Below are 26,679 nucleotides of genomic sequence, written 5' to 3'. Positions count from 1 at the left end.
AATATACTAATATATACCAGAATATACAAGAATATACTAGAATATACCATAATGTACCAGAATATACCAGAATACACCAGAATATACCATAATATACCATAATATACTATAATATACCATAATATGCCAAAATATACGAGCACACACTAGAATATACCATAATATACCATAATATGACAACATATACTAGAATATACCATAATATACCAGAATATAAAAGAATATACCAGAATATGCCAGAATATGCCAGAATATGCCATAATATACCAGAATATACCAGAATATACTAATATATACCAGAATATACAAGAATATACTAGAATATACCATAATATACCAGAATATAAAAGAATATACCAGAATATACCATAATATACTAGAATATAAAAGAATATACCATAATATACGAAAATATACCAGAATATACCAGAATATGCCATAAGATACCAGAATATACCAGAATATACTAATATATACCAGAATATACAAGAATATACTAGAATATACTAATATATACCAGAATATACAAGCATATACTCGAATATAACAAAATATATCAGAATATACTAGCATATACCAGAATATTCCAGGATATACCAGAATATACCAGAATATACCAGAATATAAAAGAATATTCCAGAATATACCAGAATATAAAAGAATATACCAGAATATACCAGAATATACCAGAATATACCAGAATATACTGATATATACCAGAATATACAAGAATATACTAGAATATACCATAATATACCAGAATATACCAGAATATACCAGAATATACCAGAATATAAGAGAATATACCAGAATATACCAGAATATGCCATAATATACCAGAATATACCAGAATATACCATAATATACACGAATATACTAGAATATACCATAATATACCAGAATATAAAAGAATATACCAGAATATACCATAATGTACTAGAATTTACCGAAACGTACCCGAATATAACATAATATACCAGAATATACAAGAATATAGCAGAATATACCAAAATATACCATAATATACAAGAATATACTAGAATATACCAGAATGTGACAAAATATACTAGAATATACTATAATATGCCAAAATATACGAGCACACACTAGAATATACCATAATATACCATAATATGACAAAATATCCTAGAATATACCATAATATACGAGAATATACCAGAATATACAAGGATATACTAGAATATACCAAAATATATCAGAATATACTAGCATATACCAGAATATTCCAGAATATACCAGAATATACCAGAATATACCAGAATATACCAGAATATAAGAGAATATACCAGAATATACCAGAATATGCCATAATATCCCAGAATATACCAGAATATACTAATATATACCAGAATATACAAGCATATATTCGAATATAACAAAATATATCAGAATATACAAGCATATACCAGAATATACCAGAATATACAAGAATATACTAGAATATACCATAATATACCAGAATATACCAGAATATACCAGAATATAAGAGAATATACCAGAATATACCAGAATATGCCATAATATACCAGAATATACCAGAATATAGCATAATATACACGAATATACTAGAATATACCATAATATACCAGAATATAAAAGAATATACCGGAATATACCAGAATATAAAAGAATATACAAGAATATACCTGAATATGCCATAATATACCAGAATATACAAGAATATACTAGAATATACCATAATATATCAGAATATACCAGAATACACCAGAATATACCATAATATACGATAATATACCATAATATGGCAAAATATACGAGCACAACCTAGAATATACCATAATATGAGAAAATATACTAGAATATACCATAATATACAATAATATGACAAAATATACTAGAATATACCATAATATACGAGAATATATCAGAATATACAAGGATATACATGAATATACCAAAATATATCAGAATATACTAGCATATACCAGAATATTCCAGAATATACCAGAATATACCAGAATATAAAAGAATATACCAGAAGATACCAGAATATGCCATAATATGCCATAATATACCAGAATATACCAGAATATACTAATATATACCTGAATATACACGAATATACTAGAATATACCATAATATACCAGAATATAAAAGAATATACCGGAATATACCAGAGTATAAAAGAATATACAAGAATATACCTGAATATGCCATAATATACCAGAATATACAATAATATACTAGAATATACCATAATATATCAGAATATACCAGAATACACCAGAATATACCATAGTATACGATAATATACCATAATATGGCAAAATATACGAGCACACACTAGAATATACCATAATATGAGAAAATATACTAGAACATACCATAATATACAATAATATGACAAAATATACTAGCATATACCATAATATACGAGAATATACCAGAATATACAAGGATATACATGAATATACCAAAATATATCAGAATATACTAGCATATACCAGAATATTCCAGAATATACCAGAATATACCAGAATATAAAAGAATATACCAGAAGATACCAGAATATGCCATAATATGCCATAATATACCAGAATATACCAGAATATACTAATATATACCTGAATATACACGAATATACTAGAATATACCATAATATACCAGAATATAAAAGAATATACCAGAATATACCAGAATATACCAGAATATAAAAGAATATACCAGAATATGCCAGAATATGCCAGAATATGCCATAATATACCAGAATATACCAGAATATACTAATATATACCAGAATATACAAGAATATACTAGAATATAACATAATATACCAGAATATAAAAGAATATACCAGAATATACCATAATATACTAGAATATAAAAGAATATACCATAATATACGAAAATATACCAGAATATACCAGAATATGCCATAAGATACCAGAATATACCAGAATATACTAATATATACCAGAATATACAAGAATATACTAGAATATACTAATATATACCAGAATATACAAGCATATACTCGAATATAACAAAATATATCAGAATATACTAGCATATACCAGAATATTCCAGAATATACCAGAATATACCAGAATATACCAGAACATAAAAGAATATACCAGAATATACCAGAATATAAAAGAATATACCAGAATATACCAGAATATACCAGAATATACTAATATATACCAGAATATACAAGAATATACTAGAATATACCATAATATACCAGAATATACCAGAATATACCAGAATATAAGAGAATATACCAGAATATACCAGAATATGCCATAATATACCAGAATATACCAGAATATACCATAATATACACGAATATACTAGAATGTACCATAATATACCGGAATATAAAAGAATATACCGGAATATACCAGAGTATAAAAGAATATACAAGAATATACCTGAATATGCCATAATGTACCAGAATATACAAGAATATACTAGAATATACCATAATATATCAGAATATACCAGAATACACCAGAATATACCATAATATACGATAATATACCATAATATGGCAAAATATACGAGCACACACTAGAATATACCATAATATGAGAAAATATACTAGAATATACCATAATATACAATAATATGACAAAATATACTAGCATATACCATAATATACGAGAATATACCAGAATATACAAGGATATACATGAATATACCAAAATATATCAGAATATACTAGCATATACCAGAATATTCCAGAATATACCAGAATATACCAGAATATAAAAGAATATACCAGAAGATACCAGAATATGCCATAATATACCAAAATATACCAGAATATACTAATATATACCAGAATATACAAGAATATACTAGAATATACCATAATATACCAGAATATAAAAGAATATACCAGAATATACCAGAATTTACTAATGTATACCAGAATATCCAAGAATATACTAGAATATACCATAATATACCACAATATACCAGAATATACCAGAATATAAGAGAATATACCAGAATATACCAGAATATGCCATAATATACCAGAATATACCAGAATATACTAATATATACCAGAATATACAAGAATATACTAGAATATACCAAAATATACCAGAATATAGAAGAATATACCAGAATATACCAGAATATACCAGAATATAAAAGAATATACCAGAATATGCCAGAATATGCCAGAATATGCCATAATATACCAGAATATACCAGAATATACTAATATATACCAGAATATACAAGAATATACTAGAATATACCATAATGTACCAGAATATACCAGAATACACCAGAATATACCATAATATACCATAATATACTATAATATACCATAATATGCCAAAATATACGAGCACACACTAGAATATACCATAATATACCATAATATGACAACATATACTAGAATATACCATAATATACCAGAATATAAAAGAATATACCAGAATATGCCAGAATATGCCAGAATATGCCATAATATACCAGAATATACCAGAATATACTAATATATACCAGAATATACAAGAATATACTAGAATATACCATAATATACCAGAATATAAAAGAATATACCAGAATATACCATAATATACTAGAATATAAAAGAATATACCATAATATACGAAAATATACCAGAATATACCAGAATATGCCATAAGATACCAGAATATACCAGAATATACTAATATATACCAGAATATACAAGAATATACTAGAATATACTAATATATACCAGAATATACAAGCATATACTCGAATATAACAAAATATATCAGAATATACTAGCATATACCAGAATATTCCAGGATATACCAGAATATACCAGAATATACCAGAATATAAAAGAATATTCCAGAATATACCAGAATATAAAAGAATATACCAGAATATACCAGAATATACCAGAATATACCAGAATATACTGATATATACCAGAATATACAAGAATATACAAGAATATACTAGAATATACCAGAATATACCAGAATATACCAGAATATACCAGAATATAAGAGAATATACCAGAGTATACCAGAATATGCCATAATATACCAGAATATACCAGAATATACCATAATATACACGAATATACTAGAATATACCATAATATACCAGAATATAAAAGAATATACCAGAATATACCATAATGTACTAGAATTTACCGAAACGTACCCGAATATAACATAATATACCAGAATATACAAGAATATAGCAGAATATACCAAAATATACCATAATATACAAGAATATACTAGAATATACCAGAATGTGACAAAATATACTAGAATATACTATAATATGCCAAAATATACGAGCACACACTAGAATATACCATAATATACCATAATATGACAAAATATACTAGAATATACCATAATATACGAGAATATACCAGAATATACAAGGATATACTAGAATATACCAAAATATATCAGAATATACTAGCATATACCAGAATATTCCAGAATATACCAGAATATACCAGAATATAACAGAATATAAGAGAATATACCAGAATATAAAACAATATACCAGAATATACTAGAATATACTAATATATACCAGAATATACAAGAATATACTAGAATATACCATAATATACCAGAATATACCAGAATATACCAGAATATAAGAGAATATACCAAAATATACCAGAATATGCCATAATATACCAGAATATACCAGAATATACTAATATATACCAGAATATACAAGCATATATTCGAATATAACAAAATATATCAGAATATACAAGCATATACCAGAATATTCCAGAATATACCAGAATATACCAGAATATACCAGAATATACCAGAATATAAAAGAATATACCAGAATATGACAAAATATACCAGAATATTCCAGGATATACCAGAATATGCCATAATATACCAAAATATACCAGAATATACTAATACATACCAGAATATACAAGAATATACTAGAATATACCATAATATACCAGAATATAAAAGAATATACCAGAATATACCATAATGTTATAAATTTTACCGCAACGTACCAGAAAATAACATAATATACCAGAATATACAAGAATATACCAGAATATACCAGAATATAAAAGAATATACCAGAATATACCAGAATATACCATAATATACAAGAATATACTAGAATATACCAGAATATGACAAAATATACTAGAATATACCATAATGTACCAGAATATACCAGAATACACCAGAATATACCATAATATACCATAATATACTATAATATACCATAATATGCCAAAATATACGAGCACACACTAGAATATACCATAATATACCATAATATGACAACATATACTAGAATATACCATAATCTACCAGAATATAAAAGAATATACCAGAATATACTATAATATACTAGAATTTACCGAAACGTACCAGAATATAACATAATATACCAGTATATACCATAATATACCAGAATATACCAGAATATACCATAATATACAAGAATATTAGAATATACCAGAATATGACAAAATATACTAGAATATACCATAATGTAAGAGAATATACCAGAATACACCAGAATTTACCATAATATACCATAATATACTATAATATACCATAATATGCCAAAATATACGAGCACACACTAGAATATGCCATAATATACCAGAATATACCAGAATATACTAATATATACCAGAATATACAAGAATATACAAGAATATACCAGAATATGCCATAGTATACCAGAATATACCAGAATATACTAATATACAAGAATATACCAGAATATGACAAAATATACTAGAATATACCATAATATACCAGAATATACCAGAATATACCATAATATACACGAATATACTAGAATATACCATAATATACCAGAATATAAAAGAATATACCAGAATATACCATAATGTACTAGAATTTACCGAAACGTACCCGAATATAACATAATATACCAGAATATACAAGAATATACCAGAATATACCAAAATATACCATAATATACAAGAATATACTAGAATATACTAATATATACCAGAATATACAAGAATATACTAGAATATACCATAATATACCAGAATATACCAGAATATACCAGAATATAAGAGAATATACCAGAATATACCAGAATATGCCATAATATACCAGAATATACCAGAATATACCATAATATACACGAATATACTAGAATATACCATAATATACCAGAATATAAAAGAATATACCAGAATATACCATAATGTACTAGAATTTACCGAAACGTACCCGAATATAACATAATATACCAGAATATACAAGAATATAGCAGAATATACCAAAATATACCATAATATACAAGAATATACTAGAATATACCAGAATGTGACAAAATATACTAGTGTAGTGGCTAGCGGGGCGCCGGAAGAGAAATCTTCAGCGCACCAGCACCAAGAAAGATTTATGGTTTGCACAGCATAAGACGCTATTTGTGAGAAAACGTCTTTAACGTTTTTGGCCACTTAGCGGACAGATGTGTCCTTGTAGTTCCTAGCGACGAACTCAATAGCGCAAGTGGACGCCATAAATTTTGGGTAGTCTAAGGGTCTCCAGCCTAGAGTGTCCCAGCGACGCGTGCCTGGTTTCTATCACCCGGGAAAGCTGGGCCCATTGACGTAAGCCAGCAGTCACGTACCGCACTTAGCACGGGCCCGGAAGACACCCCGCTGCATCACCAAAATTAGATTTTTAACAGAACGACACGCTCACCCTTCTCACGCACGAGAGGCGTGGAACGTGGGCGTGTTATGCAAAATGCACGGATTGGTGGAAGTTCCCCGCAAGGACTTCCACCAATCAGCCGACAAGCATTTTTGATGATATAAGGCAGAGACTACCGACGCGAAAGGAAGTCACGAAGTCGAGACTCAGCCGCGTATCCGCCGAGTGACTTAGAGTCTAGTCCGGTCGTTGCTAAGTTGCAATACAGTTCAACCGCGAATCTAAGCGAATCGCCGGTTTTAGTTGAACCACCCCGGACGCTCTCGCGACATCACTCTTTATTGTAAATAAACGACTCAGTCACGTACACCTGATTTGAACACTTGTCCTAAGGCACCCGCCTTATATAACCCTGTTCCTTCATTGGTGACCCCGACGTGATCAGGGTGACTGAGTCGAATCACGCGCATATTTTTTTTCTCTCTCGAAGTGCGTGTAGTGCAGTGTTATTGAAATGGAGACAACGACACCAGAAGTCAGCAAGGTCGCCATCAAGATCCCACCCTTCTGGCCTGAGCAACCCGAGCTGTGGTTCCGCCAAATCGAAGCACAGTTCGCCCTAAACGGGGTTACAGCTGACACGACAAAATTTTATTATATACTGTCGCAGCTCGAACCCAAATACGCGTTGGAGGTGCAGGATATATTTATAAACCCACCGGAGGCCAACAAATACGGGACACTAAGGTCCGAACTACTAAAGAGGCTGTCGGCGACCCAAGGGAAAAGGATTCGACAGCTGCTGGAGCAGGAGGAAATAGGCGACCGAACCCCGTCGCAATTCTTACGCCATATGCGGAACCTCGCAGGTACCACAGTCAGCGACGAGTTCCTGCGGACCCTGTGGTCAGGTAGACTACCCAACGTGACCAGAGCGATCGTCTCGGCTCAGTCAGACCTGCCATTAAACAAGCTGGCCGAGATAGCCGACCACATCCACGCGGAGGTGCAGCCAACCCAGGTAGCCAGCACGTCGGCCCCAACGCAGTCCGACCGCCTGGCAGAACTCCTGATCGACCGATTGGAGAGACTGGAGCTTCGAGTCGCCGAAACATCCCGACCTTGCAGTCACAAGGGAAGCAGGACGCCCAGACGGAGTCGGTCTTCGTCCAGGTCATCGGGTAAGACGGAGAACGTCTGCTGGTACCACCAGAGGTTTGGGAAGGAGTCCACCAAATGCCGCCAGCCGTGTTCGTATGCGGGAAACGAGTCCCTCCGACACTGACCGCGGCAGCCAGTGACGGAACATCCACCTGCCGCCTCTTCGTCACGGACAAAGTGACGAAGACCGAATACCTCGTCGACACTGGCTCGGACCTTTGCGTGTATCCACGCACACTCGTCAAAGGCCGAGTCAGCAAGACGTCATACGAGATGGTTGCGGCAAACGGATCGACGATCGGCACCTACGGCATCCGCGTGATGGACCTCAACCTGGGACTACGGAGGGCCTTCCAGTGGAGGTTCATCATCGCCGACGTGGGAAAACCCATCATTGGCGCCGACTTCCTCACGCGCTACGGACTACTGGTGGACCTCAGGCGACGACGCCTGATCGACCAGACGACATCGCGGACGACAACGGGACGCACCGTCGTGGGTTTCACGGACTCCATCCGGACCATCGCGGGGAACTCACGCTACCACCAGCTGCTAGCCCAGTTTCCCGACGTGACCCGACCCACAGCGACTCCTAGGCAAGTCAAACACGATGTTGTACATCATATTGTAACGACTCCCGGCACCCCCGCGTATTGTAAGACCCGCCGATTGTCCACCGATATGTACAAGGTCGCTCGCGCAGAGTTCGAGGAACTGTTATCTCGGGGTCACATCCGTCCTTCTAAAAGCCAGTGGGCTTCTGCCCTACACATGGTGCAGAAGAAGGACAACGGATGGCGGCCCTGCGGCGATTACAGGACCTTAAACGCTCGCACGATCCCCGACCGGTATCCCATACCACATATCGAGGACTTCGCGCGAACATTAGCAGGGAAGACAGTGTTTACTACGTTAGACCTGGTCCGCGCGTACCACCAGATACCGGTAAACCCTCGCGATATTCCGAAGACCGCGGTAACGACGCCGTTCGGGTTGTACGAGTACACCGTCATGCCGTTCGGTTTGCGCAACGCGGCGCAGACGTTTCAACGCTTCATCGACACCGTCTTACGCGGTTTCGATTTTTGCTATGCGTATCTAGACGATATTCTAGTAGCGTCAGTCGATGAAGACGAGCATATGGAACATCTGCGTCAACTCCTCGAGCGGCTTAACGAGTACGGTGTCATCGTCAACCCGAGCAAATGCGTATTCGCCGCTACCGAAGTCAAGTTTCTCGGGTATATTGTGAACGGCAACGGCACGAGGCCTCTACCTGAAAAAGTAAAGGCCATAAACGAATTTCCGAAACCAGAGACCGCGAAACAGCTCCGTAGGTTCCTCGGTATGTTAAACTTTTATAGACGGTTCATACCTAACGCCGCGGCTGTACAAACACCGCTTCACCACCTGCTCAGCGGTCGGACGGCGAAAGGCAACGCCCCGATCCAATGGTCAGGTGAAGCGGAAACAGCGTTTCAAGCATCCAAAGATGCACTTGCCAACGCTACGCTACTAACGCATCCATCGAGTCGTTCGCATCTCGCGATTATGGTGGATGCGTCGGATTTCGCGATCGGAGCAACGCTGCAACAGCGACAAGGAAATTCGTGGAGGCCACTAGCCTTCCACACGAAATCCATGTCGCCCGCACAGCGTAACTACAGCGCATACGATCGCGAACTTCTAGCGATATATACAGCGGTTAAGAAATTCCGACATATGGTCGAAGGTCGTTCGTTCACGATATACACCGATCATAAACCTCTGACTTTCGCGTTCAACCAGAGATCCGACAAATGTTCCCCTCGACAGTTTCGGTATCTGGATTACGTAGGCCAGTTCACCACTGACATTCGGCACATCAGCGGCAAAGATAATGAGGTGGCGGACGCACTATCGCGAATCGAATCCATCGCGTCGACTATAGACTACGCGGAATTAGCTCGTTCGCAAGAAAACGACGAAGAAGTCGACAAGTTCTTAACCGCGTCCGACACCTCATTAACGCTCAAGCGCGTCAAATTAATCGACAGCGACGTCGAAGTCTATTGCGACGTGTCAACGAATGTCGCGCGCCCATTCGTAACAGCACCGTTTCGCCGACACGCGTTCTCAGCTGTCCATAACTGCGCCCATCCAGGTATCAAGGCCACCGCGAAACTCTGCAAACAGAGATTTGTTTGGCCGTCGATAGAACGCGACTGTCGCGCTTGGGCTCGCAGTTGTACCGAATGTCAGCGCGCTAAAACGAGTAGACATGTCTTCAGCCCGATATCGGAATTCAAAGCGCCGTCCGCCAGATTCGAGCACATCCATCTCGATTTGGTGGGCCCGCTACCGATATCAGACGGCAAAAGATACTGCCTCACATGCGTCGATCGCTTCACGCGTTGGCCCGAAGCCTTTCCGATCGCCAATATCGAGGCAGAAACGGTAGCGAAAGAGTTTGTCGCCGGATGGGTGGCTAGATTCGGTACCCCCATCCGGATCACAACGGACCAGGGTAGGCAGTTCGAATCGCAGTTGTTCAAACACCTGAGCAATTTGTTAGGCGCGAAGCATATTCGAACTGCAGCCTATCATCCGGCGGCAAACGGCATGGTCGAGCGCTTCCATAGACAGCTCAAAGCTGCCATAAAGTGCCACGGCACGCAACGTTGGACCGATGCGTTGCCCGTAGTACTTTTAGGTATTAGGGCAGCGTATCGGGACGACCTGCTGGCATCAACGGCAGAGCTCGTCTATGGCGAGAGCGTTCGGCTACCTGCCGAATTTTTTACCAACACGGCGAGCAACGAGACCCCGCGAGCATGGTGAGGCAGTTACGCGAACACTTCCGCGACGTTCGGCCGGTGCCGGGATCGCGTCATGGTGGCAACAAAGTGTTTGTCTACAAAGACCTAGCGACCGCCTCCCACGTGTACCTTCGTACCGACGCAACGCGGACCCCATTACAAAACGCGTACGAAGGACCTTTCCCAGTTATTTCGCGTAACGGGAAGAATTTCAAGATTCGAGTGCCCGGAAAAGACACAACGGTAACCATTGACCGCCTTAAACCCGCGTACACGGTAAACGGTGACGAGACCGTACGATACAAAGACTCGCAACCGACGACCGAGCCGACCCCCGCGCAGGTACCTGTCCACACGCGCTCAGGTAGACGCGTTAGATTTCCTGACTACCTGCAGGTCGGAACGTGAGACAACCTTGCCACGTTGTATATATATTGTACATTTTGTAAATAGCCAGCTACAATAAGAATAGGTATAGATTACCCGGTAATTAGGATTAAGTTAGGATAGCGTTAGCACTGGTAAGGGGGTGATGTAGCGGCTAGCGGGGCGCCGGAAGAGAAATCTTCAGCGCACCAGCACCAAGAAAGATTTATGGTTTGCACAGCATAAGACGCTATTTGTGAGAAAACGTCTTTAACGTTTTTGGCCACTTAGCGGACAGATGTGTCCTTGTAGTTCCTAGCGACGAACTCAATAGCGCAAGTGGACGCCATAAATTTTGGGTAGTCTAAGGGTCTCCAGCCTAGAGTGTCCCAGCGACGCGTGCCTGGTTTCTATCACCCAGGAAAGCTGGGTCCGTTGACGTAAGCCAGCAGTCACGTACCGCACTTAGCACGGGGCCCGGAAGACACCCCGCTGCATCACCAAAATTAGATTTTTAACAGCACGACACGCTCACCCTTCTCACGCACGAGAGGCGTGGAACGTGGGCGTGTTATGCAAAATGCACGGATTGGTGGAAGTTCCTCGCAAGGACTTCCACCAATCAGCCGACAAGCATTTTCGAGAATATAAGGCAGAGACTACCGTCACGAAAGAGTCACAGCCGATTCTCCGCCGAGTTACTTAGAGTCGTGTCGCAGTCCGGTCGCTGTAAAAACCGCAGCCCAAGTTCAATCGCGAGTCAAGTGAATCGTGAGTTTAATTGAACCACCTCGGACGCTCTCGCGACATCATTCAATTGGTAAATAAACGACTCAGTCACGTACGCCTGATTTTGAGCGTTTATTGTAAGGCACCCGCCTTACATAATCCTGTTCCTTCACTGTCCTCTATTCTATCCTATCCTCAATCCTATCCTATATTCTATCCTATCCTATCCTCTATTATATCCTATCCTCTATCCTATCCAATCCTCTATCCTATCCTCTATCCAACCCTATCCTCTATCCTATCCTATCCTCCATCCTATCCTTTCCTCTATAATATCGTATCTTCTATCGTATCCTATCCTCTATCCTATCCTGTCCTCTATTCTATCCTATCCTCAATCCTATCCTATCCTGTATCCTATCCTATCCTGTATCCTATCCTATCCTCTATTATATCCCATCCTCAATCCTATCCTTTCCTCTATCCTATTATCTATCCTATCCTATCCTCTTACTTATCCTATCCTCTATGCTATCCTATCCTCAATCCTATCCTATCCTATATCCTGTCCTTTCCTCAATCCAATCCTATATGCTATCCTATCCTATCCTCTATCGTATCCTATCCTCTATCCTATCCAATCCTCTATCCTATCCTCTATCCTATCCTATCCTCTATCCTATCCTCTATCCAATCCTATCCTCTATCCTATCCTATCCTCCATCCTATCCTTTCCTCTATAATATCGTATCTTCTATCGTATCCTATCCTCTATCCTATCCTGTCCTCTATTCTATCCTATCCTCAATCCTATCCTATCCTCTATCCTATCCTATCCTCTATTATATCCCATCCTCAATCCTATTCTTTCCTCTATCCTATCCTCTATCCTATCCTATCCTCTTACTTATCCTATCCTCTATGCTATCCTATCCTCAATCCTATCCTATCCTATATCCTATCCTTTCGTCAATCCAATCCTATATTCTATCCTATCGTATCCTCGATCGTATCCTATCCTCCATCCTATCCTTTCCTCTATAATATCGTATCTTCTATCGTATCCGATCCTCTTACTTATCCTATCCTCTATGCTATCCTATCCTCAATCCTATCCTATCCTATATCCTATCCTTTCGTCAATCCAATCCTATATTCTATCCTATCGTATCCTCGATCGTATCCTATCCTCCATCCTATCCTTTCCTCTATAATATCGTATCTTCTATCGTATCCTATCCTCTATCCTATCCTGTCCTCTATTCTATCCTATCCTCAATCCTATCCTATATTCTATCCTATCCTATCCTCTATTATATCCTATCCTCTATCCTATCCAATCCTCTATCCTATCCTCTATCCTATCCTGTCCTCTATTCTATCCTATCCTCAATCCTATCCTATCCTCTATCCTATCCTATCCTCTATTATATCCCATCCTCAATCCTATCCTTTCCTCTATCCTATCCTCTACCCTATCCTATCCTCTTACTTATCCTATCCTCTATGCTATCCTATCCTCAATCCTATCCTATCCTATATCCTATCCTTTCCTCAATCCAATCCTATATTCTATCCTATCCTATCCTTTATCGTATCCTATCGTCTATCCTATCCAATCCTCTATCCTATCCTCTATCCTATCCTATCCTCTATCCTATCCTATCCTTTCCTCTATAATATCGTATCTTCTATCGTATCCTATCCTCTATCCTATCCTGTCCTCTATTCTATCCTATCCTCTATCCTATCCTATCCTCTATTATATCCCATCCTCAATCCTATCCTTTCCTCTATTCTATCCTCTATCCTATCCTATCCTCTTACTTATCCTATCCTCTATGCTATCCTATCCTCAAACCTATCATATCCTATATCCTATCCTTTCCTCAATCCAATCCTATATTCTATCCTATCGTATCCTCTATCGTATCCTATCCTCCATCCTATCCTTTCCTCTATAATATCGTATCTTCTATCGTATCCTATCCTCTTCCCTATCCTGTCCTCTATCCTATCCTATCCTCTATCCTATCTTATCCACTATCCTATCCTGTCCTCTATTCTATCCTATCCTCTATCTTATCCTATCCACTATCCTCACTTATCCTCTATCCTTTCCTATCCTCTATCATATCTATCCTCTATCGTATCCTATCTTCTATCCTATCCAATCCTCTATCCTATCCTCAATCCAATCCTATCCTCCATCCTATCCTATCCTCTATCATATCCTATCCTCTATCGTACTCGATCTTCTATCATATCCAATCCTCTATCCTATCCTCAATCTTGTCCTATCGTCTATCCTATCCTATCCTCATTCCTATCCTATCCTCAATCCTATCCTATAATCTATCCTATAGTATCCTCAATCCTATCCTATCCTCTATCCTATCCTATCCTCTATCCAATCCTATCCTCAATCCTATCCTATACTCATTCCTATTCTATAATATATCCTATAGTATCCTCTATCCTATCCTTTCCTCTATCCTATCCTATCCGCAATCCTATCCTATCCTCATTCCTATCCCATCCTCTATCCTATCCTCTCCTTTATCCTATCATATCCTCAATACTATCCTATCCTCTATCATATCCTATAATCTATCCTATCCTATCCTCTATCCTATCCTATCCTCTATCCTATCTTATCCTCAATACTATCCTATCCTCTATCCTATCCTCTCCTCTATCCTATCCTATCCTCTATCCTATCCTATATTCTATCCTATCCTATCCTCAATCCTATCCTATCCTATCCTCCATCCTATCCTATCGCCAATCCTATCCAATTCCCTATCATACCCTCAATCCTATCCTATCCTCATTCCTATCCTATCCTCTGTCCTATCCTATCCTCTATCCTATAGTATCCTCTATCCTATCCTGTCCTCTATCCTATACTATCCTCTATCCTATCCTAACCTCTTATCGTAACCTATCCTCTATCCTATCCTCTATCCTATTCTATTCTCTATCCTATCTTTTCCTCTATCCTATCCTATCCTCAATCCTATCCTATCCTATCCTCCATCCTATCCTATCGTCCATCCTATCCAATCCCCTATCCTACCCTCAATCCTATCCTATCCTCATTCCTATCCTATCCTCACTCCTATCCTATCCTCTATCCTATAGTATCCTCAATCCTATCCTATCCTCTATCCTATATTATCCTTTATCCTATACTATCCTCTATCCTATCCTATCCTCTATCCTATCCTGTCCTCTATTCTATCCTATCCTCAATCCTATCCTATATTCTATCCTATCCTATCCTCTATTATATCCTATCCTCTATCCTATCCAATCCTCTATCCTATCCTCTATCCAACCCTATCCTCTATCCTATCCTATCCTCCATCCTATCCTTTCCTCTATAATATCGTATCTTCTATCGTATCCTATCCTCAATCCTATCCTATCCTATATCCTATCCTTTCCTCAATCCAATCCTATATTCTATCCTATCCTATCCTCTATCGTATCCTATCCTCTATCCTATCCAATCCTCTATCCTATCCTCTATCCTATCCTGTCCTCCATCCTATCCTTTCCTCTATAATATCGTATCTTCTATCGTATCCTATCCTCTATCCTATCCTGTCCTCTATTCTATCCTATCCTCAATCCTATCCTATCCTCTATGCTATCCTATCCTCAATCCTATCCTATCCTATATCCTATCCTTTCCTCAATCCAATCCTATATTCTATCCTATCCTATCCTCTATCCTATCCTATATTCTATCCTATCCTATCCTCAATCCTATCCTATCCTATCCTCCATCCTATCCTATAGTCCATCCTATCCAATTCCCTATCATACCCTCAATCCTATCCTATCCTCATTCCTATCCTATCCTCTGTCCTATCCTATCCTCTATCCTATAGTATCCTCTATCCTATCCTGTCCTCTATTCTATACTATCCTCTATCCTATCCTATCCTCTTATCGTAACCTATCCTCTATCCTATTCTATTCTCTATCCTATCTTTTCCTCTCTCCTATCCTATCCTCAATCCTATCCTATCCTATCCTCCATCCTATCCTATCGTCCATCCTATCCAATCCCCTATCCCACCCTCAATCCTATCCTATCCTCATTCCTATCCTATCCTCACACCTATCCTATCCTCTATCCTATAGTATCCTCTATCCTATCCTATCCTCAATCCTATCTTATCCTCAATCCTATCCTATCCTCTATCCTATCCTATCCTCTATCCTATCCTATCCTCTATCCAATCCTATCCTCAATCCTATCCTATCCTCTATCCTATATTATCCTTTATCCTATACTATCCTCTATCCTATCCTATCCTCTATCCTATCCTGTCCTCTATTCTATCCTATCCTCAATCCTATCCTATATTCTATCCTATCCTATCCTCTATTATATCCTATCCTCTATCCTATCCAATCCTCTATCCTATCCTCTATCCAACCCTATCCTCTATCCTATCCTATCCTCCGTCCTATCCTTTCCTCTATAATATCGTATCTTCTATCGTATCCTATCCTCTATCCTATCCTGTCCTCTATTCTATCCTATCCTCAATCCTATCCTATCCTCTATCCTATCCTATCCTCTATTATATCCCATCCTCAATCCTATCCATTCCTCTATCCTATCCTCTATCCTATCCTATCCTCTTACTTATCCTATCCTCTATGCTATCCTATCCTCAATCCTATCCTATCCTATATCCTATCCTATATTCTATCCTATCCTATCCTCTATTATATCCTATCCTCTATCCTATCCAATCCTCTATCCTATCCTCTATCCTATCCTATCCTCTATCCTATCCTATCCTCCATCGTATCCTTTCCTCTATAATATCGTATCTACTATCGTATCCTATCCTCTATCCTATCCTGTCCTCTATTCTATCCTATCCTCTACCCTATCCTATCCTCTTACTTATCCTATCCTCTATGCTATCCTATCCTCAATCCTATCCTATCCTATATCCTATCCTTTCCTCAATCCAATCCTATATTCTATCCTATCCTATCCTCTATCGTATCCTATCCTCTATCCTATCCAATCCTCTATCCTATCCTCTATCCTATCCTATCCTCCATCCTATCCTTTCCTCTATAATATCGTATCTTCTATCGTATCCTATCCTCTATCCTATCCTGTCCTCTATTCTATCCTATCCTCAATCCTATCCTATCCTCTATGCTATCCTATCCTCAATCCTATCCTATCCTATATCCTATCCTTTCCTCAATCCAATCCTATATTCTATCCTATCGTATCCTCTATCGTATCCTATCCTCCATCCTATCCTTTCCTCTATAATATCGTATCTTCTATCGTATCCTATCCTCTATCCTATCCTGTCCTCTATCCTATCCTATCCTCTATCCTATCTTATCCTCTATCCTATCCTGTCCTCCATCCTATCCTATCCTCTATCATATCCTATCCTCTATCGTATTCGATCTTCTATCATATCCAATCCTCTATCCAATCCTCAATCTTGTCCTATCCTCTATCCTATCCTATCCTCATTCCTATCCTATCCTCAATCCTATCCTATAATCTATCCTATAGTATCCTCAATCCTATCCTATCCTCTATCCTATCCTATCCTCTATCCAATCCTATCCTCAATCCTATCCTATACTCATTCCTATCCTATAATCTATCCTATAGTATCCTCTATACTATCCTTTCCTCTATCCTATCCTATCCTCTATCCAATCCTATCCTCAATCCTATCCTATACTCATTTCTATCCTATAATCTATCCTATAGTATCCTCTATCCTATCCTTTCCTCTATCCTATCCTATCCGCAATCCTATCCTATCCTCAATCCTATCCTATCCTCTATCCTATCCTTTCCTCTATCCTATCCTATCCACAATCCTATCCTATCCTCAATCCTATCCTATCCTCTATCCTATCCTCTCCTCTATCCTATCCTATCCTCAATACTATCCTATCCTCTATCATATCCTATAATCTATCCTATCCTATCCTCTATCCTATCCTATCCTCTATCCTATCTTATTCTCTATCCTATCATATTCTCTATCCTATTCTATCCTCTATCCTATCTATCCTCAATCCAATCCTATCCTCTATCCTATCCTATCCTCTATCGTATCCTATCCTCTATTCTATCCAATCCTCTATCGTATCCTCCATCCTATCCTATCATCAATCCTATCCTATCCTCATTCCTATCCTATCCTCAATCCTATCCTATAATCTATCCTATAGTATCCTCTATCCTATCCTATCCTCTATCCAATCCTATCCTCAATCCTATCCTATCCTCATTCGTATCCTATCCTCAACCCTATCCTATAATCTATCCTATAGTATCCTCTATCCTATCCTTTCCTCTATCCTATCCTATCCGCAATCCTATCCTATCCTCAATCCTATCCTATCCTCTATCCTATCCTCTCCTCTATCATATCCTATCCTCTATCCCATCCTATCGTCTATCCTATCCTATCCTCTATCCTATCTTGTCCTTTATCCTATCCTCTATCCTATACTATTCTCTATCCTATCCTTTCCTCTATAATATCGAATCTTCTATCGTATCCTATCCACTATCCTATCCTATCCTCTATCCAATCCTATCCCCAATCCTATCCTATCCTCATTCCTGTCCTATCCTCAATCCTATCCAATAATCTATCCTATAGTATCCTCCATGCTATCCTATCCTCTATCCTATCCTATCCTATCCTCTATCCAATCCTATCCTCAATCCTATCCTATCCTCATTCGTATCCTATCCTCAACCCTATCCTATAATCTATCCTATAGTATCCTCTATCCTATCCTTTCCTCTATCCTATCCTATCCGCAATCCTATCCTATCCTCAATCCTATCCTATCCTCAATCCTATCCTATAATCTATCCTATAGTATCCTCTATCCTATCCTATCCTCTATCCAATCCTATCCTCTATCCAATCCTATCCTCAATCCTATCCTATCCTCATTCCTATCCTATCCACAATCCTATCCTATAATCTATCCTATAGTATCCTCTATCCTATCCTATCCTCTATCCAATCCTATCCTCAATCCTATCCTATCCTCATTCGTATCCTATCCTCAACCCTATCCTATAATCTATCCTATAGTATCCTCTATCCTATCCTTTCCTCTATCCTATCCTATCCACAATCCTATCCTATCCTCAATCCTATCCTATCCTCTATCCTATCCTCTCCTCTATCCTATCCTATCCTCAATACTATCCTATCCTCTATCATATCCTATAATCTATCCTATCCTATCCTCTATCCTATCCTATCCTCTATCCTATCTTATTCTCTATCCTATCATATTCTCTATCCTATTCTATCCTCTATCCTATCTATCCTCAATCCAATCCTATCCTCTATCCTATCCTATCCTCTATCGTATCCTATCCTCTATTCTATCCAATCCTCTATCGTATCCTCCATCCTATCCTATCATCAATCCTATCCTATCCTCATTCCTATCCTATCCTCAATCCTATCCTATAATCTATCCTATAGTATCCTCTATCCTATCCTATCCTCTATCCAATCCTATCCTCAATCCTATCCTATCCTCATTCGTATCCTATCCTCAACCCTATCCTATAATCTATCCTATAGTATCCTCTATCCTATCCTTTCCTCTATCCTATCCTATCCGCAATCCTATCCTATCCTCAATCCTATCCTATCCTCTATCCTATCCTCGCCTCTATCATATCCTATCCTCTATCCCATCCTATCGTCTATCCTATCCTATCCTCTATCCTATCTTGTCCTTTATCCTATCCTCTATCCTATACTATTCTCTATCCTATCCTTTCCTCTATAATATCGAATCTTCTATCGTATCCTATCCACTATCCTATCCTATCCTCTATCCAATCCTATCCCCAATCCTATCCTATCCTCATTCCTGTCCTATCCTCATTCCTGTCCTATCCTCAATCATATCCAATAATCTATCCTATAGTATCCTCCATGCTATCCTATCCTCTATCCTATCCTATCCGCAATCGTATCCTATCCTCAATCCTATCCTATCCTCTATCCTATCCTCTCCTCTATCCTATCCTATCCTCTTTCCTGTCCTATCGTCTATCCTATCCTATCCTCTATCCTATCTTGTCCTTTATCCTATCCAATCCTCTATCGTATCCTCTATCCTATCCTATCCTCAATCCTATCCTATCCTCATTCCTATCCTATCCTCAATCCTATCCTATACTCATTCCTATCCTATAATCTATCCTATAGTATCCTCAATCCTATCCTTTCCTCTATCCTATCCTATCCTCTATCCAATCCTATCCTCAATCCTATCCTATACTCATTCCTATCCTATAATCTATCCTATAGTATCCTCTATCCTATCCTTTCCTCTATCCTATCCTATCCGCAATCCTATCCTATCCTCAATCCTATCCTATCCTCTATCCTATCCTTTCCTCTATCCTATCCTATCCACAATCCTATCCTATCCTCAATCCTATCCTATCCTCTATCCTATCCTCTCCTCTATCCTATCCTATCCTCAATACTATCCTATCCTCTATCATATCCTATAATCTATCCTATCCTATCCTCTATCCTATCCTATCCTCTATCCTATCTTATTCTCTATCCTATCATATTCTCTATCCTATCGTATCCTCTATCCTATCCTATCCTATCCTCTATCCAATCCTATCCTCAATCCTATCCTATCCTCATTCCTATCCTATCCACAATCCTATCCTATAATCTATCCTATAGTATCCTCTATCCTATCCTTTCCTCTATCCTATCCTATCCGCAATCCTATCCTATCCTCAATCCTATCCTATCCTCTATCCTATCCTTTCCTCTATCCTATCCTAACCACAATCCTATCCTATCCTCAATCCTATCCTATCCTCTATCCTATCCTCTCCACTATCCTATCCTATCCTCTATCCTATCCTATCCTCAATCCTATCCTATCCTCTATCCTATTCTATCCTTTTATCGTATCCTATCCTCTATCCTATCCTCCATCCTATTCTATCATCTATCATATCCTATCCTCTTTCCTATCGTATCCTCTATCCTATCCTATCCTCTATCCTATTCTATCCTCTATCCTATCTATCCTCAATCCAATCCTATCCTCTATCCTATCCTATCCTCTATCGTATCCTATCCTCTATTCTATCCAATCCTCTATCGTATCCTCCATCCTATCCTATCCTCAATCCTATCCTATCCTCATTCCTATCCTATCCTCAATCCTATCCTATAATCTATCCTATAGTATCCTCTATCCTATCCTATCCTCTATCATATCCTATCCTCAATCCTATCCTATCCTCTATCCTATCCTCTCCACTATCCTATCCTATCCTCTATCCTATCCTATCCTCTATCGTATCCTCTATCGTATCCTATCCTCTATCGTATCCTCTATCCTATCCTATCCTCAATCCTATCCTATCCTCATTCCTATCCTATCCTCAATCCTATCCTATAATCTATCCTATAGTATCCTCAATCCTATCCTATCCTCTATCCTATCCTATCCTCTATCCAATCCTATCCTCAATCCTATCCTATACTCATTCCTATCCTATAATCTATCCTATAGTATCCTCTATCCTATCCTTTCCTCTATCCTATCCTATCCTCTATCCAATCCTATCCTCAATCCTATCCTATACTCATTCATATCCTATAATCTATCCTATAGTATCCTCTATCCTATCCTCTCCTCTATCCTATCTATCCTCAATCCAATCCTATCCTATCCTCTATCCTATCCTCTATCCTATCCTATCCTCTATCCTATCCTATACTCTATCCTATCCTATCCTCTATCCTATCCTATCCTCTATCCTATTCTATAATCTATCCTATCCTATCCTCAATCCTATCCTATAATCTATCCTATAGTATCCTCAATCCTATCCTATCCTCTATCCTATCCTATCCTCTATCCAATCCTATCCTCAATCCTATCCTTTACTCATTCCTATCCTATAATCTATCCTATCCTATCCTCTATCCTATCCTATCCTCTATCCTATCTTATTCTCTATCCTATCATATTCTCTATCCTATCCTATCCTCTATCGTATGCTCTATCCTATCCTATCCTCTATCCTATCCAATCCCATATCCTATCCTCTATCCTATCCTATCCTCTACCCTATAATACCTAGTATCCTATCCAATCCTCTATCGTATCCTAATCTCTATCCTATCCTATCCTCAATCCTATCGTATACTCATTCCTATCCTATAATCTATCCTATAGTATCCTCTATCCTATCCTTTCCTCTATCCTATCCTATCCGCAATCCTATCCTATCCTCAATCCTATCCTATCCTCTATCCTATCCTTTCCTCTATCCTATCCTATCCACAATCCTATCCTATCCTCAATCCAATCCTATCCTCTATCCTATCCTCTCCTCTATCCTAACCTATCCTCAATACTATCGTATCCTCTATCATATCCTATAATCTATCCTATCCTATCCTCTATCCTATCCTATCCTCTATCCTATCTTATTCTCTATCCTATCATATTCTCTATCCTATCCTATCGTCTATCGTATGCTCTATCCTATCCTATCCTCTATCCTATCCAATCCCATATCCTATCCTCTATCCTCTACCCTATAATACCTTGTATCCTATCCAATCCTCTATCGTATCCTAATCTCTATCCTATCCTATCCTCTATCCTATCCAATCCCATATCCTATCCTCTATCCTCTACCCTATAATACCTTGTATCCTATCCAATCCTCTATCGTATCCTAATCTCTTTCCTATCCTATCCTCAATCCAATCCTATACTCTATCCTGTCCTATCCTCAATCCTATTCTATCCTCTACCATATCCTATCCTCTATCCTATCGTATCCTCTATCCTTTCTTATCCTCTATCCTACCTTATCCTCTATCCTATCCTGTCCTCTATCCTATCCTATCCTCTATCCTATCTTATCCTCTATCCTATCCTGGCCGCTATTCTATCCTATCCTCTATCTTATCCTATCCACTATCCTAACTTATCCTCTATCCTTTCCTATCCTCTATCCTATCCTCTCCTCTATCCTATCTATCCTCAATCCAATCCTATCCTCTATCCTATCCTATCCTCTATCGTATCCTATCCTCTATCCTATCCAATCATCTATCGTATCCTCTATCCTATCCTATCCTCAATCCAATCCTATACTCTATCCTATCCTATTCTCTATCCTATCCTATCCTATCCTCTATCCTATCCTCTATCCTATCCTATCCTCTATCCTATCCTATACTCTATCCTATCCTATCCTCTATCCTATCCTATCCTCTATCCTATTCTATAATCTATCCTATTATATCCTCAATCCTATCCTATAATCTATCCTATAGTATCCTCAATCCTATCCTATCCTCTATCCTATCCTATCCTCTATCCAATCCTATCCTCAATCCTATCCTTTACTCATTCCTATCCTATAATCTATCCTATCCTATCCTCTATCCTATCCTATCCTCTATCCTATCTTATTCTCTATCCTATCATATTCTCTATCCTATCCTATCCTCTATCGTATGCTCTATCCTATCCTATCCTCTATCCTATCCAATCCCATATCCTATCCTCTATCCTATCCTATCCTCTACCCTATAATACCTTGTATCCTATCCAATCCTCTATCGTATCCTAATCTCTATCCTATCCTATCCTCAATCCTATCCTATACTCATTCCTATCCTATAATCTATCCTATAGTATCCTCTATCCTATCCTTTCCTCTATCCTATCCTATCCGCAATCCAATCCTATCCTCTATCCTATCCTATCCTCTATCGTATCCTATCCTCTATCCTATCCAATCATCTATCGTATCCACTATCCTATCCTATCCTCTATCCTATCCTATTCTCTATCCTATCCTATCCTATCCTCTATCCTATCCTCTATCCTATCCTATCCGCTATCCTATCCTATACTCTATCCTATCCTATCCTCTATCCTATCCTATCCTCTATCCTATTCTATAATCTATCCTATCCTATCCTCAATCCTATAGTATCCTCAATCCTATAGTATCCTCAATCCTATCCTATCCTCTATCCTATCCTATCCTCTATCCAATCCTATCCTCAATCCTATCCTTTACTCATTCCTATCCTATAATCTATCCTATCCTATCCTCTATCCTATCCTATCCTCTATCCTATCTTATTCTCTATCCTATCATATTCTCTATCCTATCCTATCCTCTATCGTATGCTCTATCCTATCCTATCCTCTATCCTATGCAATCCCATATCCTATCCTCTATCTTATCCTATCCTCTACCCTATAATACCTTGTATCCTATCCAATCCTCTATCGTATCCTAATCTCTATCCTATCCTATCCTCAATCCTATCCTATACTCATTCCTATCCTATAATCTATCCTATAGTATCCTCTATCCTATCCTTTCCTCTATCCTATCCTATCCGCAATCCTATCCTATCCTCAATCCTATCCTACCCTCTATCCTATCCTTTCCTCTATCCTATCCTATCCACAATCCTATCCTATCCTCAATCCTATCCTATCCTCTATCCTATCCTCTCCTCTATCCTATCCTATCCTCAATACTATCGTATCCTCTATCATATCCTATAATCTATCCTATCCTATCCTCTATCCTATCCTATCCTCTATCCTATCTTATTCTCTATCCTATCATATTCTCTATCCTATCCTATCCTCTATCGTATGCTCTATCCTATCCTATCCTCTATCCTATCCAATCCCATATCCTATCCTCTATCCTCTACCCTATAATACCTTGTATCCTATCCAATCCTCTATCGTATCCTAATCTCTATCCTATCCTATCCTCAATCCAATCCTATACTCTATCCTGTCCTATCCTCAATCCTATTCTATCCTCTACCATATCCTATCCTCTATCCTATCGTATCCTCTATCCTTTCTTATCCTCTATCCTACCTTATCCTCTATCCTATCCTGTCCTCTATCCTATCCTATCCTCTATCCTATCTTATCCTCTATCCTATCCTGGCCGCTATTCTATCCTATCCTCTATCTTATCCTATCCACTATCCTAACTTATCCTCTATCCTTTCCTATCCTCTATCATATCCTATCCTCTATCCTATATGATCCTCTATCCTATCCTATCCGCTATAACATCGTATCTTCAATTATATCGTATCCTCTATCCTAGCCCATCCCCTATCCTATCCTATACTCTTTCCTATCCTGTCCTCTATCCTATCCTATCCTCTATCCGATCCTATCCTCTATCCTATCCTATCCTCCTTCCTATCCTATCCTCTATCCTATCCTATCCTCTATCCTATCCTATCCTCTATCGTATCCTACTCTCTATCCTATCCAATCCTCTATCCTATCCTCTATCCCATCCAATCTTCTGTCCTATCCAATCCTCTATCCTATCCTCAATCCTATCCTATCCTCATTCCTATCATATCCTCAATTGTATCCTATATTCTATCCTATAGTATCCTCAATCCTATCCAATCCTCTATCCTATCCTCAATCTTGTCCTATCCTCTATCCTATCCTATCCTCTATGCTATCCTGTCCTATTTCCTATTCTATCTGCTATCCTATCCTATTCTCAATCCTGTCCTATACTCTATCCTATCCTATCCTCTATCGTATTCTCTATCCTATCGTATCCTCTATCCTATCCTCAATCCTATCCTATCCACTATGCTATCCTATCCTCTATCCTATTCTATCCTCTATCCTATCCTATCCTCAATCCAATCCTATACTCTATCCTATCCTATCCTCTATCCTATCCTATACTCTATCCAATCCAATCCCCTATCTTATCCTCTATCCTATCCTATCCTCTATCCTATCCTATCCTCAATCCTATCCTATCCTCAATCCTATCCTATCCTCTATCCTATCCTTTCCTCTATCCTAT

At 38.3% G+C, this 26,679-nt stretch overlaps 1 protein-coding gene across 1 annotated transcript; it reads left to right on the top strand.

The window, feature by feature from the left end:
* Positions 1–8,179: 8,179 nt before the first annotated feature.
* LOC143364543 (uncharacterized) lies at positions 8,180–8,822 on the top strand (the record flags this gene model as incomplete). The annotated part of the gene is made up of 1 exon (XM_076804844.1): positions 8,180–8,822. A coding segment is annotated over exon 1 (643 nt), but the record flags the coding sequence as incomplete, so codon positions are not given.
* Positions 8,823–26,679: the final 17,857 nt, after the last annotated feature.

This window comes from Halictus rubicundus, unplaced genomic scaffold (assembly GCF_050948215.1).
Source record: "Halictus rubicundus isolate RS-2024b unplaced genomic scaffold, iyHalRubi1_principal scaffold0675, whole genome shotgun sequence".
Lineage (NCBI taxonomy): Eukaryota > Metazoa > Arthropoda > Insecta > Hymenoptera > Halictidae > Halictus > Halictus rubicundus.
The sequence above is the reverse complement of the archived record's forward strand: the minus strand, read 5'-3'. Positions and strand labels throughout refer to the sequence as shown.